Source organism: Hoplias malabaricus, chromosome 3 (genome assembly GCF_029633855.1).
Source record: "Hoplias malabaricus isolate fHopMal1 chromosome 3, fHopMal1.hap1, whole genome shotgun sequence".
NCBI classification, from domain to species: domain Eukaryota; kingdom Metazoa; phylum Chordata; class Actinopteri; order Characiformes; family Erythrinidae; genus Hoplias; species Hoplias malabaricus.
Window position 1 is genome coordinate 27,302,780 of NC_089802.1, and position 17,239 is coordinate 27,320,018.

Genomic DNA, 17,239 nt, shown 5'->3' on the forward strand with positions numbered 1-17,239 from the left:
ATCACACACTCACCCAGTCACTCACACCTGTGGACAATGTCACACACTCACCCAGTCACTCACACCTGTAGACAGTCACTCGCACACTCACCCAGTCACTCATATCTGTGGACAGTGCCACACACTCACCCAGTCACTCATATCTGTGGACAGTGCCACACACTCACCCAGTCACTCACATCTGTGGACAGTGCCACACACTCACCCAGTCACTCACACACTCACACCTGTAGACAGTCACTCACACACACTCACCTGTAGACAGTCACTCACACACTCACACCTGTGGACAGTGCCACACACTCACCCAGTCAGTCACACACTCACACCTGTAGACAGTCACTCGCACACTCACACCTGTGGACAGTGTCACACACTCACCCAGTCACTCACACCTGTGGACAGTGCCACACACTCACCCAGTCACTCGCACACTCACACCTGTGGACAGTCACTCACACCCACTACTTGGTTAGGAACTGCTCCACAAGGGGGTGCTATTATGTGTTTTATCTTGTTGTTCATGAAGAAAGTCCTTCAAACTTTGGTTTTAATTGGAATACTCGCTGTAGATAAATCTCTGGAGACACAGACGCAGACAGACACACAGGGTGCTTCAGAAAGAAGGATTTATTTGCAGTACATGTTCTTCTGTTTATTTTAAACATGGTGAGATCCCAGTGCATATATTCAAGCAGTGCACATCTCCAGAGCCTTGGGAATCCAGACATGGTCTCAGGGGTTGTTTTGATCCAGATTATACCAGCTGTTTTACTACCACTTTACAATAAGGAAACCTGCTGATTAAATAGTCTTCCATAAACCACACCTCCCTGTGTTACCTCATTATTACACAGCTGACATCTCACAGTTTTCTGCTTTAAACACAACACAAATGTGTTGCCCTCATGTAGGGTCATTAATACAGTAACATTGAATGGTAAAAGTAACACAAAGTGTGTTAATATTTATTGAACACAAAGTTTCCAGGTAAAGGCAGAATCTATAGCATTAACCCCACTGTTTCAGACCGGACCCTTGTTACAGGTTTAGTCACGGTTTAATCACACTATACGTTTGTTAATTATGATGTAAAAGCCTTATAAAGCTTTGTTAAGCAGATATAAACAAAATTATTATCAATTTAAAAAAAAAAAAAACACTAGGTCATATTTTTACCGTAAAATTACAGCTTTAAAATCACTGAGCTGTAACAGGGAGAACAGCGCCTCTGTCATTGCTACTCAGGGCTCAGCACTGCAGAAACTGCACTATGTAACTATTTTGCTCCTCGAAACATAAATAAATAGCCGATAATAAGAGTCTTAAAACCTGAAAACCTTTATCAGCATAGCCTTACTGTAAAGTGGTGATTTACACAGGTATAATACCATATTTCAGTTACATCAGTCATGCGTGTTGTTTATACCCCTCTGTCCAGCCCCAGTTAGTTCCATCGGGAGGGTGTTGTGTAAGTGAAACAGAGTCGTTCAAACACATCCCCAAATAAAGCCCAGGAAATGAATCGTGAATCGAACTGAATTGAATGAAAATTGCACAGACAGTACCAAAACGATACGGCTAACATCCTGTGGCTACAGAACCAAGCACGGACAGCAGAGGGTATTGCACATGGATTATGTAATAAAAAAAATAAAAATAAAAAAAAACCTTTAAATTTACAGTCCTTGTATTTCTAAGTGAAATATACACACTGTACAAAACTATACGATTCCTACTATTGACAATATTTTACTTTCAAATAAATAATGGAATCTGTATCCACAGCGAAACACAAGGGCAGAGCTGAACGTCCGAGAGCTTGTAGAAATTTAGAGTGAGGTAGTTCATCAAAGTCTACTTTAATCAAGATCGCAACAGCGTTACGAATGTGAGAATTAAAAATGTGAGAGCGACGTGACGGAGGAAAGAGAATAAGAAAAAGCAAAACGCTGTCGAGGGCGAAGAGAAAATAAGAGCACTTTCAACAAAATGAAGGAAAAGCTCAATGCACCGAAAAATCAAAACCAAAGTCCAGTCACTTTTTAATTAAAGACCAACACCAGCCGTTCTCCCCTCAGCTTCTCAACATTCATCCACCAGCGAACACATACACGGACTCCCAAACTCCCAACATTTTACACTCTTCTACCTCATTTCTCTTAAACAGGGGTTCAACAGGGTTTCTTCCACCGTTTCTCCACAATTAAACACAATGTCAAAGGAGGCCCTGTTTCTAGAGACCCAGCATCAGAGGAGTGGACAATGGAGGTGAATGGAACCAGACATTCTCCTCTAAAAGCCCCTCACAGAAAGTGAGGACAGAATACGGTGGGGGACACAGGGCTGGTGTCTGACTGTAGTTTGGAGAAGGGGGTGGTGTTTAAACCCAGTCCTGGTGGAGAGGGATACTGATTGAACTGAGATGTCCAAAGTATTCCATCTTTATCATCATCATCATCACCACCACCATGATCACTCCACATGAAGCTTTTTAGACGGGTGGAGGCCACTGCTGGTGTGTGACACCTGGTTCCATTCACCACCACTGGAAAGTAACTACTCACTTCACACCGAATATACCGTCCATCTTTATTTTATTTTCTTAAAAATACAAATGACACTGAATTATGTAGAAATTTGGTGAAAAGTCAGTGGAATTCTCCCTTTACATAAAGCTGTAAACCCTGTTTCACCGATGTTTAAGACCTTACTAAAAACTACCCTTTTAAACCCAAAGAACCAAAAACGGCAGGTTAAAGTATGCAACCTACAGCCTTTGAATTTCTGACACACAGTGAGAACATGTGTGGTGCTCCAGTCTTGAGAGAGGAACAGGCTTCAGCTCAGAGAGCTCCTCCTTATTCACCAATTAACGTCCGACCCAGGCACTTTATCAATTAATCAGCAAAATTAAAAGAAATCCCTCTAAAAATGACATTTAAAAAAAAGCATCCTGCTGTTGCGTACGGCATTAGAGCTGAGGTGCTGCATTATTTTGCCGTGATAGTGTTGTTTCGTTCCAAGTATCAAGCAGAAAGCATGCACACCATCATCATACAAGTACTTATAGCTGTCCATCATTTTCACAATCACACGCTCAGGTCAACACATCACAGGCTGGGGGCAGCCATGGCTTCGAGGTCAGAGAAGTGAGCTCGAGGCCGGAGGTTTGCTGGGACTGGCAGGGGAAATGTGACTGAGCAAGGCCCCTAACCCCAGAACTGCCCCTGAGCGCCGAGGGGGGTCATAGCCCCCTGCTCTGGTTGTGCGTGTTCACTGCCCCGATTGTGTGTGAAGAACTGCTCACTAGTGTGCGTTTGTGTGTTCACTGCCCCGGATTGGTCCAATGCAGAGAAGCAATTTCACTAAAAGGCATCAATAAAGATGTTTCTCCTTCTTCTAAATTTTTTTTTGTTTGTTTTCTTTAGAGGGCAGCAGTGAGTGATATTTGTTTATTTGATGTTTCTTAATAATGCCATTAGAGGGCAGTTGTGAGTGAAAAATGTTTGTGATATTTGTTAAATAGAGATGTTTACTGGATATTTGTTAATATCACCTTTAGAGGGCAGCGCTGAACAAATGTTTGTTTATTTAACATGTGGAGACAACTTTACAGTCGCAGTGAGCAATATGTGTCAATATTAATTGTTTATATTATTTGGCATTTGTTAATATGTCCTTAGAGGGCAGCACTGAGCAATGTTTACTTGAGTTTAAGCCATTTTGGCAGCTACTAAATAATGAGAGATTAGAATAATTAAATCCTATTTAAAAAAAGCAAAATCTGAAGCCGTTAACTGCAGTTACATTTATGGAAATAAATAATCAGCTATGATTCTTCGACTGCGACTGGCCTGCTGTTATTATCTGTGTCGACGTCAGACACTGCTTGGATCCAGTGCCTAAGCTGTACAAAGAACAAAATTAAGCACACAACTAGAACTGTAAAGTATCCCTCTTTATATTTTAGCTTTTAAAATTTTACAGTGGACCACATACAGCAACGTTTCAGACGCTGAGGAGCTCAAACGTGAGGACAGCACTCAGTAGCTTAGGATTCTACTCTGAAAAGAAATGAGTAAATGCTTTATAATCTGATCTCTCACCTTCATGAAGTCGTTTCCTTAGACACAAAAATCTGACGGGAACTCCGTTCTCTAAACACCGTCTCCGTGATGGCAGCGAAACAAAAGAATTCTCAAGAAAACCACAGACATTCAGCTGAAACAGTGATGAACCCACCACAAACTCCAAAATAAACCCTTTATCATTTTTAAAAACATATTTACCTTAAAATCTTTACAGCCGACCTCAAACCAAGACCGTTCCTCATCCGCAGCGACCTCACCAGGAATTTAACTCTTGCTTTAGGATTAAAGCTTTGAAGGTGCCCTCAAAAACTCTCAGCCCTGGCTTCTAATCTGTCTTGACTTTACGTCATTACAATATCCCACGAGTAAACGCTGGTTTGCAGTGAAAAGATTCCCAGGTTCCCTCAAGAACGCTTACCTCCCACACAGCCTTTAATCCACGCATGTAAAAGATCGGCAGCTGACTGATAATAACTTGCAAAACTAAATTACACCCAAAACGAGCTGCTGGTTGTAGAAGGTGCCCTCAAAAACTCTTACTTTGTCCTGCCTCAACTCCGCAGGAGCCTTTATTTTTAAAAAAATTAAACGCTGGTAAAAGCCTCGAAGGTGCCCTCAGATCTTTCAGCTTCTATTCTGTGTTTGTTCCACTGACCTAAAGGGAGCTGTCAGTCTGAAAACAAGGTGGATGCGGCCGGCTGTGCTGGTGGAGACGGTTCTGTGGCGGAGACGGGAAGGAGGCGGTCATCTGCAGCAGCCCGTCGGCCCAGCAGCGGAAGTTTCGGTTCTGATTTCTGGTCTGATTTCCGCGTACGAGGTCACGGCGGGGTCAGAGGACATAGACGAAGCATCCTTTAATGAGGAGTCGGACGCTGGAGGATGCGGGGAGTCCGTCCTCACTGCTGCACCTGCGCTGCAACAAGAGAAGAACATAAAAGTAAAAGCATTAAAGGTGCGATCAGTGATTGTTGTTCTTGGGATGAATAGACTTTATGCTGGTGTTTTTGGAGGTTTTCATAGGCACAGGTATTTTGTGTTTATAGCACCCCCTGCAGTTGTAAAGAGAATACATCCATCCATCCATTATCTGTACCGCTTATCCAGCGCTTTAATTAATTGAGATTAAATAAATCACTGTGCCTTAACGTCACTGTGGAGGAAACTAACCTAATGAAGCCGGCTGTCCACGGATGACTCCGTTTTTGGAGCGCTCCTCCCAGTCCAGCACTTCTTTATATATCAGCTCTAATGGGGGGGGGGCATCAAGAACAGAGTTATTACACACTGGCTGAGACAGAACACATTATAATGAGCTGTGTCACATTTCATTGCTTACAACCACAATTAAAACAGCGTTGTCTACAGAGAACTCATCTACACACTTTATTTAGACATTACTGTTTATTTTTGAGGACAAGAATGTAAAAAGTTACGGCACATTTTAAAGATGTTTTAGTTTAATTAGGTGTAATACGTTAAAGCAGAGCAAAATAATAAATTCTAATAGAAACATATCCTGAGATGTGTTGCAGTTGAAGTGTTCATTAATTTTCACAAATACATGCAGCATTTTTCCCATCAATAATGAAGTTTGATTTGAGAGTCCATTTATTCATGACCAGATCCCACCTTTCCACTCCTCCACAGTGTGCTCTCTTTCATCCAGCTGCTTGTCTGTGATCAGCGGCGGAGGCTGGATCAAAAAAACAATTATTTTTATTTTTAAACCCGTGACTCACATTCCAGCACACATTTTAATAATCACCTTTTTAAAAGTCATCTTTTTTATTTTAGAAAAAAAAAAAGTGGATCAGACACAACAGTGCTGCTGGAGTTTTTAAACCCTGTGTCCACTCACTGTCCACTCTGTGAGACACTCCTCCCTCATTGGTCCACCTTGTAGCTTTTGTGCCCGCAGGACAAAAACAGGGTTTACAAACTCCAGCAGCCACTACTGTGTCTGATCCACTTTTACACACACTAACGCACCTCTGCCACGATTAAGTGAGTGCTTACCGCCTCCACCTCGGTGGGGTCGTACCACACGTTGATGTAGGGGTGCTGCAGAGCCTCGTCCACAGAGATACGCTTGGAAGCGTCTATGACCAGCATTTTGGACAAAAGGTCTCGAGCCTGGCTGGCTGCAACGACAAACGGAAGAACCAAACTTAAACCTTGCCTCTCTCCGCATGTCTGTGATAGAATCTTTGCCACAGGGCACGACATCAGAAGATCCCATACGCTTCAGTCTACGCAAGGAGATGTTAGAGGGCACTCACCTTTCAGTTTGTTGTGGTCCGAGTCTGCGGGGAAGAGGACATCAGGGAAAAGTTTCTCGAAGCTGTAACCCGCGTATCGAGGTCTATTCTCCACATACGTCCTCACAGACTGGTTCAGCTTCATCATGAATTCCTGGGACGGCGTACCCAGCTGCTCGATCACCTTATTCCACTGGTCAATATCTACAGGACACTCAGCTTAGGAAGAAAAGAGTGGAAAACGGAGTGGAAGCCCTGTAGAGCTCGGAAAGTGAGAAAACCCAGACAGCTACAGACTAGAGGTGAGCAATACTACGAAATCGGATCAACATCGTGATAAACAATACGCTACTCTACAGTGGATATGTGGATAACTGAATAGAACTGTAAATCTTAATGCTACACTTGTTTTTTGCAGACAGACTGCACAGGTTTACATTGGTACTTTCTCACAGTAGGTTTTTGAAAAAATCCACACACATCTGTAATTTCATGCAGTGGCCATTTCTCTAGGTTTTTGGACACTTCAAGCTCCCCCTACAGTATATTCTAATTTCAGATTCCTCAACACCAATACACAGCTAGTGAGTGTCCACCTCTATATTTATCAACATAAATAATCTCACTACATTGGGGCAGATAATTTTAAAGTGCATGATTATATCAATCTTTTAATATGCTTACAACAAAATGTGAAATATATATAAATACAATTAGCAACCTTTAGCTTTTATTTACTCTAAAATGACCAAAACATGAACACTACTGTAACCTGTAACCCTTCCTGTCTGGAGTAAGTCCCATTTCACAGTCTTTATATAAATGACACCATTTCACAACTCTGCATTACTAATAAAGAAACGCTAACATGTCGACATGCTCTGGGTCGAGGCAAGAACAAGGCTAGTTGGGAAAGAGCCCTGTAAACCTCCAATGTTGATATTGACTGGTAGGAATAACAAAAATGAAATACACACACACACACAGAATGGAGAAGGATGGAAGTCGAGGTAAGGATACGATCTGTGCCTGGAAACAGCACACTGCCTCTGACCATTTCGGCCATGATGCAGCCAATAGACCACACATCAACTGAAAAATGAAATGATAAATGAAATTAATATCACAAAAAAAAAAATTCACAACCTAACAATGCATGCTAACTGCAACCAAAAAATAAAACAACCGCAACAAATGAACAGGGTGCAGATGAGGTGATTTGGACGCAACATAAATAGATAAAGAAATGAAAGATAAAAGACGGCATGCGGGTTTGGGTTACGTTCTGGGTGATTTTTTTACAGTTTGAGCTTTCAGAAATGCTGGGAGAAAAAAAAATGCTGGGAAAAAAAACACCTTTTAGAGGCTGCTGAAACTGGGAAACGATTAGGACCAGATGGTTACGGACATTCTGTTTGGGATACCAGTAATAATTGATAATCATGAAATGGATATTATTTCTTTTATCTATTCTATTTTTTTGTAGAAACATGCTGCACACCTGCTCCGATCACTGATTCGAAAGTCAATCCTGTTTTTACACTTATGTTTGTAAATTTAGAGTACAAATCTTCACGGCACAAACTTCTGCCACTATGCATGTTCTTTGTTTATGTTTCTGTGCTCTCAGTTTCCGATTGTGTTTGGGATGGCTGAGATGTTGACCAGCATAGACCGAAAGACTGAGAATCAGGACTAAAATCAGGTTAAAACCCATATAGTATAACCCCAGCTTTAAATACGCACAATGTGTGGCTAAAATAATAATAAAATTATCTATCAACAGTTGTCCCAATTTATCAAAAGTCCTTATTGTCCCAGCCCCACTGACGAGGGCAATCTACAGTCTGGCAATTTTAGTCAATACCAATCAGTATTAGTTGATAATATCAAACAATTGATATATCGGTCCGGCCCTTAAGACGGCAGAAAATGCAGGTAGTTCAGTTTGGACATGGACAGATAATTAATGACAAACTGTTATGAATATTAAGCAGGACTTCTTTATAGTTTCTGTGGTTTATACTGAGAGCTTCAACCTGACAGATTCCTACTTAACCATGTTCATGTCCTAAATAAGATCACTACGGAATATGAATTAAGCTCATCATTCATGTTAAAGCCGCAAGTTTTAGACCTCAAATTGCTGTAATACAAATCATCACAGTTCATTATAAAACCAAAACAAAGTCAGGAGGCCAACGTAAAACAACTTCAAAAGCATTACAAGGATACAGTCCCTTCCTGGGAAAAGGATTTTGTGGCGAACCATTTCTGCCATAATGCAGCCCACAGCCCAAATATCCACTAACCGAGTGTAGCAGGAGAGGAAGGAGAGAAAATACTTTAAAGAGCAAAGAAATCAACTGCTGAGGACAGGCTTCTACAAACATAATGCTTAAATAAACAGCCCTGGATCTGTGTCCCTCTACAATCCTCATTAGACCACAGCATCATCCTGTTTTCCTGGCTTTAGAACGGGAAGCCGGTGAGACTTTGCTGGATTGTGTGAATACACATCTGTAATGCGATAATTCAGCTCAGCGTTATGCAAAACTTTTAACACCTCTGGTCCATTAAGTGAGTGATTAGAGTGGTTTTAATGTAACCCTGCTATTCAAGCAACACTAGGTAACATTTCTACCTTACAATTACAGCTGAAACATCACTGTGACACTCCACTGAGCTGTGATAAGGAGAATAGAGCTTCTGTGGACACTACTCTGGGCTCAGCACTATGTCATTTTTAGAGGAGGGGGTAAACCACACCCTCCATCCCTCCCTCTCGATTTCAGGATCAGCAACAGGATGATGATCATCGACTTGCGTGTGCTTAAGGCTCCTCCTCTTGGGGATTTGTAGACAGAGGCAGATTTCTGATAGTAATGAGACATTATTAATAATCTATTTATAAAGAACACTACTTTGTGTAACAGAAATGAAATGTCCCTTTCTGCTTTGATTCAACTGATTTTCTTAAAGTACGATTCAGCATCTTTTCCCCTCCTCAAGACCCTGCAGCAAATCCTCCTTCCCCCCTTAAATATGATATGCTCAGGAGTCTTTCTAGATGTAGAATAGAGATGCAGCAACATGGGAATCACAGGCTAATGGTGATTCCTGATATTCTTCTTGTACATTTCTGCTGATATAGACTCCAGCATGTTTAAGTTTAGAAAATGCATGAAACGTTTGGAGCATTTCTACTGGTTTATCTATACAACTAAAATAAAACTACCCTTATAAAACGTGTACAAATTGTTTAAAATCAGTTTATTAATGTGTTTAATTAGGTTGTAATATTATCATTAATAGAAACCTTCAAAGTCATTAACAATCAGTTATAACAACACCAAATATTTCTGTCACCTGTTGTTGCCAAATAATGAACCCACATCCATCTCAACTGTTAAACCCCACGTCCTGCCGGATACTGACCACATCAGTTGATATAAACCAGCTGCAGCACATTTACCCTTTACCCACCAAGTTAATCAATTAACCAACAACAGAATGCCGTATTCCAAGTTTTACAAATGATTATTAACGTCTTTTAAGGTGTTCCAGTCTAATTGATTGCCATTTAATAAGCTGACCTTAAGGTGGTCCTATTTTATAGAAGTACTGTTTCATCCATGATGAAATCTTTATAAAACCTAAACCACAGCCAACCTGTTCAAAATATGCATTTTTTAAAAAATACACTGTAGTTTAAATAAGATTATAAAAGCAGTAGAATGAATAAGAATCCAATATTTTTGCTTCTGTAATCCACTAGAGTCACTAAACACTGTTCAATATCAGGTGAAAATATCGCTCTGAACCCCTGCCGATGCTGATATTGTTTTAAATCTAACACCTCACACTGATCTGTTTGTAATATTCCTGTGCACCCTAACTGTAGAACGTAAAGCATTAGAAGCAGGCGAATGCAGAGAGCAAAGGCCATGCATAAAGGAGTAAACCAGCTCTGATAAAGCTCTCCAGCACGGCTTCGACTGTTAAAACACCACTTCGGCCAGGAGTAGCCTGGTCCTGGCTTTTGTCTTTGGTCGGTGAGGAGGTGCTCGTGGTGGTGGAGGGCGTTATTCAGGGCATGCTGCAAGGCAGTGATGGTGCTGTGACGTGGCCAAAGGCTAAGACACTCACCGTTAGCCTGGTATCCCATCCCCAGGATGACCTCGGGCGCTCGATAATAACGCGTCACCACATACGGCGTCATGAGCAGCCCCGTCGCTGCCGTTCGAGCCAATCCGAAATCCAGGATCTTCAGCGTACAGTCAGATTTCACCACAATGTTGCTGGGCTTCAGGTCCTGGAGAAAGGGAGGGAGGGGCGTGGTTTTATGCAAAATGCAAGATCTAAATGAGATTTTTACCACAAGCTCAATCACCAGAGCTGTGCCTCTGATCACAATTGACATCCTTATGAACTTCTTCAGATTTCATTCTTAATTGAAAGGCAAAGAAGAAAAAGTGTGAAATCAATGGTATAATGGTTGTTGATGTATAATTAATAAACATTAATCAACAGATTTTAAAACATTTATAACCCATTATAAAAATAGTCTTATTTTAAAGTCGTAATTTTCAAGCTGTAATCCAAAGTGCTTTACAGCGCTGCTCCCACATTATTACATATAACTAAAAAGAAGTGTTAAACAATATACAACAACAAAATAAAAACAGTAATATGAGAGAGAAAACAACAACAATAACAACAGCAGGAGCAAAACAATGATAATCAATGCTGGAGCTCACCCTGTGGATGATGCCGGCAGCGTGGAGATGTTTGATGCCACAGAGCATCTGATAAAGCAGATAGGACAGTCTCTCGTGATCGAGCTCCATCTGAATCACCTGGCACAGGTTAGCATCCATCAGCTCCATCACCAGGTAACTGCACAAAGCAGGATACAGACTCTCAATGAGAACTCAACATCAGCATCAGCACTGTTCATGCAGCATTTCTTCATTCTGGGTTTTTAATTAGGCGTGTGTTAGGAGTGACAATCTCTACTCTTCTGGGAAGGCTTTCGCACTGGATGTCGGAGGATTAGTCTGAGTTAGAGACAGCCGCACAAGAGTCTGCGGTCAAAACGCCTAATGCTGTGGAGCTGTGTTCCCTGGAGTGATGGGGCTCAGATCTAGTCCCCCAACATCAGCACCTGACCTCACTACTGTTCTAAGGCTCCCGATTAACACCCTTCATTTCAGAAGAAAGGCTGGATGTGCCAGTGTCCACAAAGATTTGGCCACATCGCGTATATCTGCATGTGTGGGAGACATGTGAACTCACACGTCCTGGAACTCTTCCAGCGTCTTCTGAGGCGTGAACACGTTTAATAAACCGATAATCTGTCGAAACAAAAGAGAAAAGCTATGAAAAGTGTCTGCCATCCTTTTAATGTTTAATACTGTGCAAAAAATGTCAGACACCACCTTTAACTTATGTAACTTCCAGGTAAACAGAGATCAGATAGTGGTTATAAAAGAGAATTGGGAACCAAAAGATATTCGGTTCAATTCCCAGGGACCGGCAGGAAAATTGGAAATGGGAGGATTAAAGGAACAGCCCTTTATCCTCCTTCAACATCCATGGCTGAAGCAGTCTTGCGCTGAAGGCACCTAGCTCAGGGTGTGTTTATGTTTACTGCCCCCAATCACTAGTGTGTGTAAACATATACGTGTGTGCGCACTTGTGTGCTTTTTTAAAGGAGGGGAAAGTCAAAGGAATGTGAATAAACTGTTTCACAAAACACAGAGCAAGAAAATGATCAGAAATCAAACAAATCTGGAATTAAAAAAAAAAAAAAAAAAGGTTGCACGGTCAAAAAACTGCTCACGTTCTTGTGATTGACACATTTCATGAGCACCAGTTCTCTGTAGGCCCGCTTGGCATGCGTCTGGTTCTGAAAGGGTCGGCTGAGCTTCTTAATCGCTACATTTCTCTCCAGGATGTGGTCATAGGCCGAGCTAGAAAACAAACAGAAATAATCCGTGACTTTTACCTTCAATTATTATAAGGATGGGTGACAGGGCAAAAATGCTATCATCAAAATTTATCATCAATATTTGTTAATCAATGATATTATAGGTCTGTCCCAAATCCAACTGAGCTCCCTGAGTAGGCAGTGACTCTGCAGGCAGCTGTTTAAGTCCTCATGAGGCAGATTATTGAGACGCTGCAGTTAGAGAGCGACTGAATCACGGCTTGTTCCCACCCACTGCATACAACCGGTGTTTACTTCCCTCAGCAGCTAGCGTCGCCTCCACGCTACAGATGTTCATGTTTCTGTTTTACCACAATTTTGGGAGAAGAGCGAAATGGACGGAGTTTGGGATTACCTTTGCAGCTGAGGAAAGGTTCGCCTTAAAATTCAGCCAGATTAAGGTATCTCAGTAGGCAGCGTATTTAATGTGTCTAAGAATTTGGACAGCCCACGTGTCGGGAGCACGCACACTGTAAGGTAAAATGCTCTCTATGTCAATAGCTCACCATGTTTTGGGACAGAGCCTTTGAGTCAGAACAGACATAAAACAAGCAAATGATTAGTGTCACATTTTATAAAACACCAGGGAAAACAATCAGAACTAAATTATACTAGATGTTTAAAAACAGTTGTTTTTTAGTGGAAAGGTTTATTATATAAATGAATGTAAATCTCTCAGATCGTACATGCTATAAACTCCAAAATCATGAGTGTTTCTCTGTAGCTGAAACTGTGCTATACCCCACAGTCCTGACTCCTGTGTAAGAATCTCTATTAAAATGATAAAGGTTTTAAGTGTGTAATATTATTAAAATGTGTTACATTTACATGAACACTAGGTAAGACTTGGGGTTTTTTTTGCTCCTGGAGCTCCCTCTAGTGTAATTCATTTTGACAGTACTGTACTGAAATCAATGAGGAGGGGGGTGGTTTCCTACCCTCTCCCAAGTTACACAGTGCTGTTTCGGCAGTGCTAAGCCCACAGTAGCAAAACAGGGGCATTTTTCTTCCTATTACAGGTCAGTGAAGGATCATTATGATTTTGAAGCTGTACATTTTGGATAAAAATATTACATAGTGTAATAAATCATTATCCCATTCAAACATGAAAATTCATATTAAAACTGAAATCTGAAAGAATGTCTTAATTCTAATTGGGGGAAATGTAGCTTCTACTTCAGATTTAGATCAATCATAATCATCCAGGCACTGCGCTATGGATACAACCTCCGACCACGAGTGACCGACCGTCTCACCTTTCTCAGCGCTCACACACTCAGCCAGACCGTCTCTGTCTTGGTTATAAACACAGGCCTTGACCTTCATTTATTAATTCAATGATGTCATAATTTTCCCCAAATTATTGAGTTCTTCTCACCGTTTATTCGTAAACTAATTTAACACATGGTTAGCTCTTTCTTTGTGTCAGTTCAGTGCCACAGCCTCCTGGCCTCGTCATCATCTGAAACCGGGCTGGATGGAGGCCACTAAATCAGATGGGTCGGACCATTAATACTCATTAAAGCACACTAAAGCTCATTAAATGGCATTATTTACATCAATAACAACAACACATCACACTGGTGGCCCTCGTTTCAGAAGTCAGTCACGTTAAACTCCGAGTGACTCGACAGAGCTTACCAGACGATGCCTTGTGCTCCAGAGCCGATGGGTCTCAGGTTCTGGTAGCGCTTTAGAACCGTAAACGTGGAATCTCCTACATCTATACTGTAATACTCTTTCTCACGCTTGTTCCTGTTCATAGTGAGATCCGGGCAGACTGCGTCTTCAGCATTCAAATGGAAATCAGGACAATGGATCTGGAAAAGAGAAAACAGAAGGCAAGAGGCGTCACACACACACACACATTACACAAGGGGCATTGAGTAAGTTCTGGGTGTGGATATAATCTGCTAATTCTGCAGGTAATTTTATAATAGTTCTAGGCAGTGACACTTTGATTATTGTTGTAATTGCTACAAAAACTAAACCATTCTGAGTAACACAAGTGTGTTGAGGAAATTCGAGTCGGACGCTGTGAGAGATACTGTGGACTCCAGAACATTAGTCTCTACCCTACAGCCCTGACCGGTTTTTACCTGCTCCAAATCTGAAGAAACATCTCAGTGGAAAGAGATTTTCTGATAACAGTGATGAATGATCATTTTTCTGGTAAAAGACACATTTTTGTATTTCCTCGGGGAATTGAAAAGTTCATCTCTTGATCGAACAAATGAATGGACCTTAAAAGTGTTTACACTGAAAAATACAATACATTTCATAGTTTCTGAACGCGTTGTACAAGTTTACCTAGTCATAAATTAGGGAGTTAAACTCTAGCTGTACTATCCCGAAGATTCAGAAACAAATTAGACGTCACCACATTAAATCAACCAATACTCAGGATAAACCAGGTACACGTTTACCACGGGATGCCCTTCCAGACACAACCCTACGTATCCCACATGGGTTTAGGAGCAGCACCAGGAGCACAATGACCAATATAACCTGCAGCGGCTGGGCGGCAGACATTGGGAGAACTCAAACTCCACACAGACACCGACCCGAGGCAAGGACAGAACCCCAGAGCTGTGCTTAGCAGTGTATTATTTTTTACTCTTCAGGAGAGATAGTTAATCGTCCAGCCTTGCCTTGGTCCTGCCAATCCCACTGTTTAGAATATATTTGGAAAGTTAATACATGGAACTCAATTAAACAAACTCATTTTAAACAAGCACTATAGCTCAGCCCACTCACATTGACGTCATAAGGAGTGTTTCAGCCCTGTTTTTTTTTTTTTTTTTTTGAGTGAAACCACCATGGGCATAATTGCTGGGGATGAATGTAGACCAGGTGTTGGGTTAAATTCAGCTGCTCCTCAAGTTTACTTTCCCTTTAAGCATTAAAGCCCCCGGTCATTTGCACTGGGCAGATACCAGCACTGGGTCTGAAAGGAAGGGGTTCAGGAAAGGTTTTAAGGTGGTGTGTGTGAAGCAGCATCAGCACTTATCTAAAATATAATATCACATCTGTAATGCAGTTGTTTCTTTTTAGTCTGTATAATAATATTAATGTTTCTGCTTTTTTTAAAAAATCAGTATCAGATTTTGGAGTTAAGCACAGAACCTGTTGGATTTCTTTTAGAATCTATTCCTTCTCCGACAAGCTCCATGGCCCGGTCAAGCTGGATAAACATCAAAAATAAATAAAACTGGACAACAAACAATGTCGTAAAAAATATCAAATTCCCTTCTACAAAGCACTGGCTTCCTCCTCTATTATTCTGCTCCACCTTAAATGTGCAGCGGCTTGAGCTCGCTTCCCATCTACTAATTAATTAAATGAAATTTACACCCCATCTTAAATTGTGCAGCAGCTTTAGTGGACTTCCCACTGGAATTTTCAGTTCCACTTTAAATTGTGCAGCATCTGAATTTGGTTTTCTGTATTGTAATGAATAAGTAGAATTGTTAATTCCACCTTAAATGGTGCAACAGCCGGATCTGCCTTCCCAGACGAGTTTTCTGTTCCACGTTAAATGGTCCAGTATCTGAAGCTGGTTTCCCATCTGCATTGGTTTCTTAGTCAAACTGTCCGCTCCATCTTAAATAGTACAGCTCTTACATGCCGTGATTCCGGGAGCCGAACGTTACATTGCACCATTTAAGGTGGAACGAAAAAATAGAATAATGAGCAGGCGAATAGGAAGCCAACTCCCAACAAGCGATAAAAACAAACCCTAGAACGAGGTCAAATAACCGTGTACTCACCTTCTAACAGAGTTCGGAGAAAGTCTGACACTAAAACTAAAGGGCTGTATCCTTTTTGTTGTGAAAAATCGTATAAACAGCTTAGTATTCCGGTTATTGTCATCCACTCAGAGTGTCGTTCTCTCTCCACTCCTAGGCCTGAGCACACTCTTGTGTACCACGTCACGGCGCTGTCTACGTCAGCACTTTCTGTGGTTTATATACTTATTTATGATAAGCAGCAAAAGCAAACAAATAAATAGATTTTCTTAGGGTTTTTAAAGTTAATATAAGCTAAGCTTTAAGTCAGAAATGTCTAAATGAATATGAAAATGTAATACTATACATTTAAACGTATAGTTTATTACCTAACCATACATATTTCATAGTATATACAGATTTTATTTTGTATATTATAATTAGTCCTTGTGTTATTATGCATCCTCTATATATATTCATTCATTCATTCTCTGTAACCGCTTATCCAATTCAGGGTCGCGGTGGGTCCAGAGCCTACCTGGAATCATTGGGCGCAAGGCAGGAATACACCCTGGAGGGGGCGCCAGTCCTTCACAGGGCAACACAGACGCACACACACATTCACTCACACCTACGGACACTTTTGAGTCGCCAATCCACCTGCAACGTGTGTTTTTGGACTGTGGGAGGAAACCGGAGCACCCGGAGGAAACCCACGCGGACACGGGGAGAACACACCAACTCCTCACAGACAGTCCCCCAAAGCGGGAATCGAACCCACAACCTCCAGGCCCCTGGAGCTGTGTGACTGCGACACAATTATATTTAATATTTTTATAGGTATTCACTAATAGTAACACAAAAAACACATATATCCCCTATTGGCTAGATATTATAAATTTTTTAAGAAAAATGTGAAATAGACAAACAATGTGTCACTGCTTCTTTTCTAGCTGCTCGCAACAACACAACATTAAGGGGACCCAGAATACTCAGACATCACTAACTGCTAATTCTGTTATGTTAACTAACCGTTAACAGATTAGCAACATGGTTAGCAACATGCTAGAAAAACAGAGATAGGTTATGGATGGATCACCAGGGCCAACACTCTCAGCCATACACTAATATGTGACACCAGTCTTACTTTTTACTGAATGCAATTTT

General features: G+C 41.2%; 1 protein-coding gene across 3 annotated transcripts; it reads right to left on the reverse strand.

Moving 5' to 3' along the window:
- Positions 1-619: 619 nt before the first annotated feature.
- On the reverse strand, positions 620-16,269 carry mapk8b (mitogen-activated protein kinase 8b). Of its 3 annotated transcripts, none has more exons than XM_066666073.1 (12): positions 16,115-16,269; positions 13,986-14,164; positions 12,198-12,327; positions 11,651-11,709; positions 11,113-11,251; positions 10,502-10,667; positions 7,373-7,444; positions 6,374-6,556; positions 6,111-6,235; positions 5,724-5,787; positions 5,262-5,339; positions 620-5,002 (listed from the first exon to the last, which is right to left on the reverse strand). In XM_066666073.1, the coding sequence occupies exons 2-12, from the start codon at positions 14,105-14,107 to the stop codon at positions 4,839-4,841; spliced, it is 1,302 nt and encodes a 433-aa protein (XP_066522170.1). In that variant the 5' UTR covers positions 14,108-14,164; positions 16,115-16,269; the 3' UTR covers positions 620-4,838. The 3 variants fall into 3 exon arrangements, with proteins under 3 accessions (XP_066522170.1, XP_066522168.1, XP_066522171.1); XM_066666071.1 differs by having other exon boundaries at positions 6,084-6,235; XM_066666074.1 differs by having other exon boundaries at positions 4,851-5,007; positions 6,084-6,235.
- Positions 16,270-17,239: the final 970 nt, after the last annotated feature.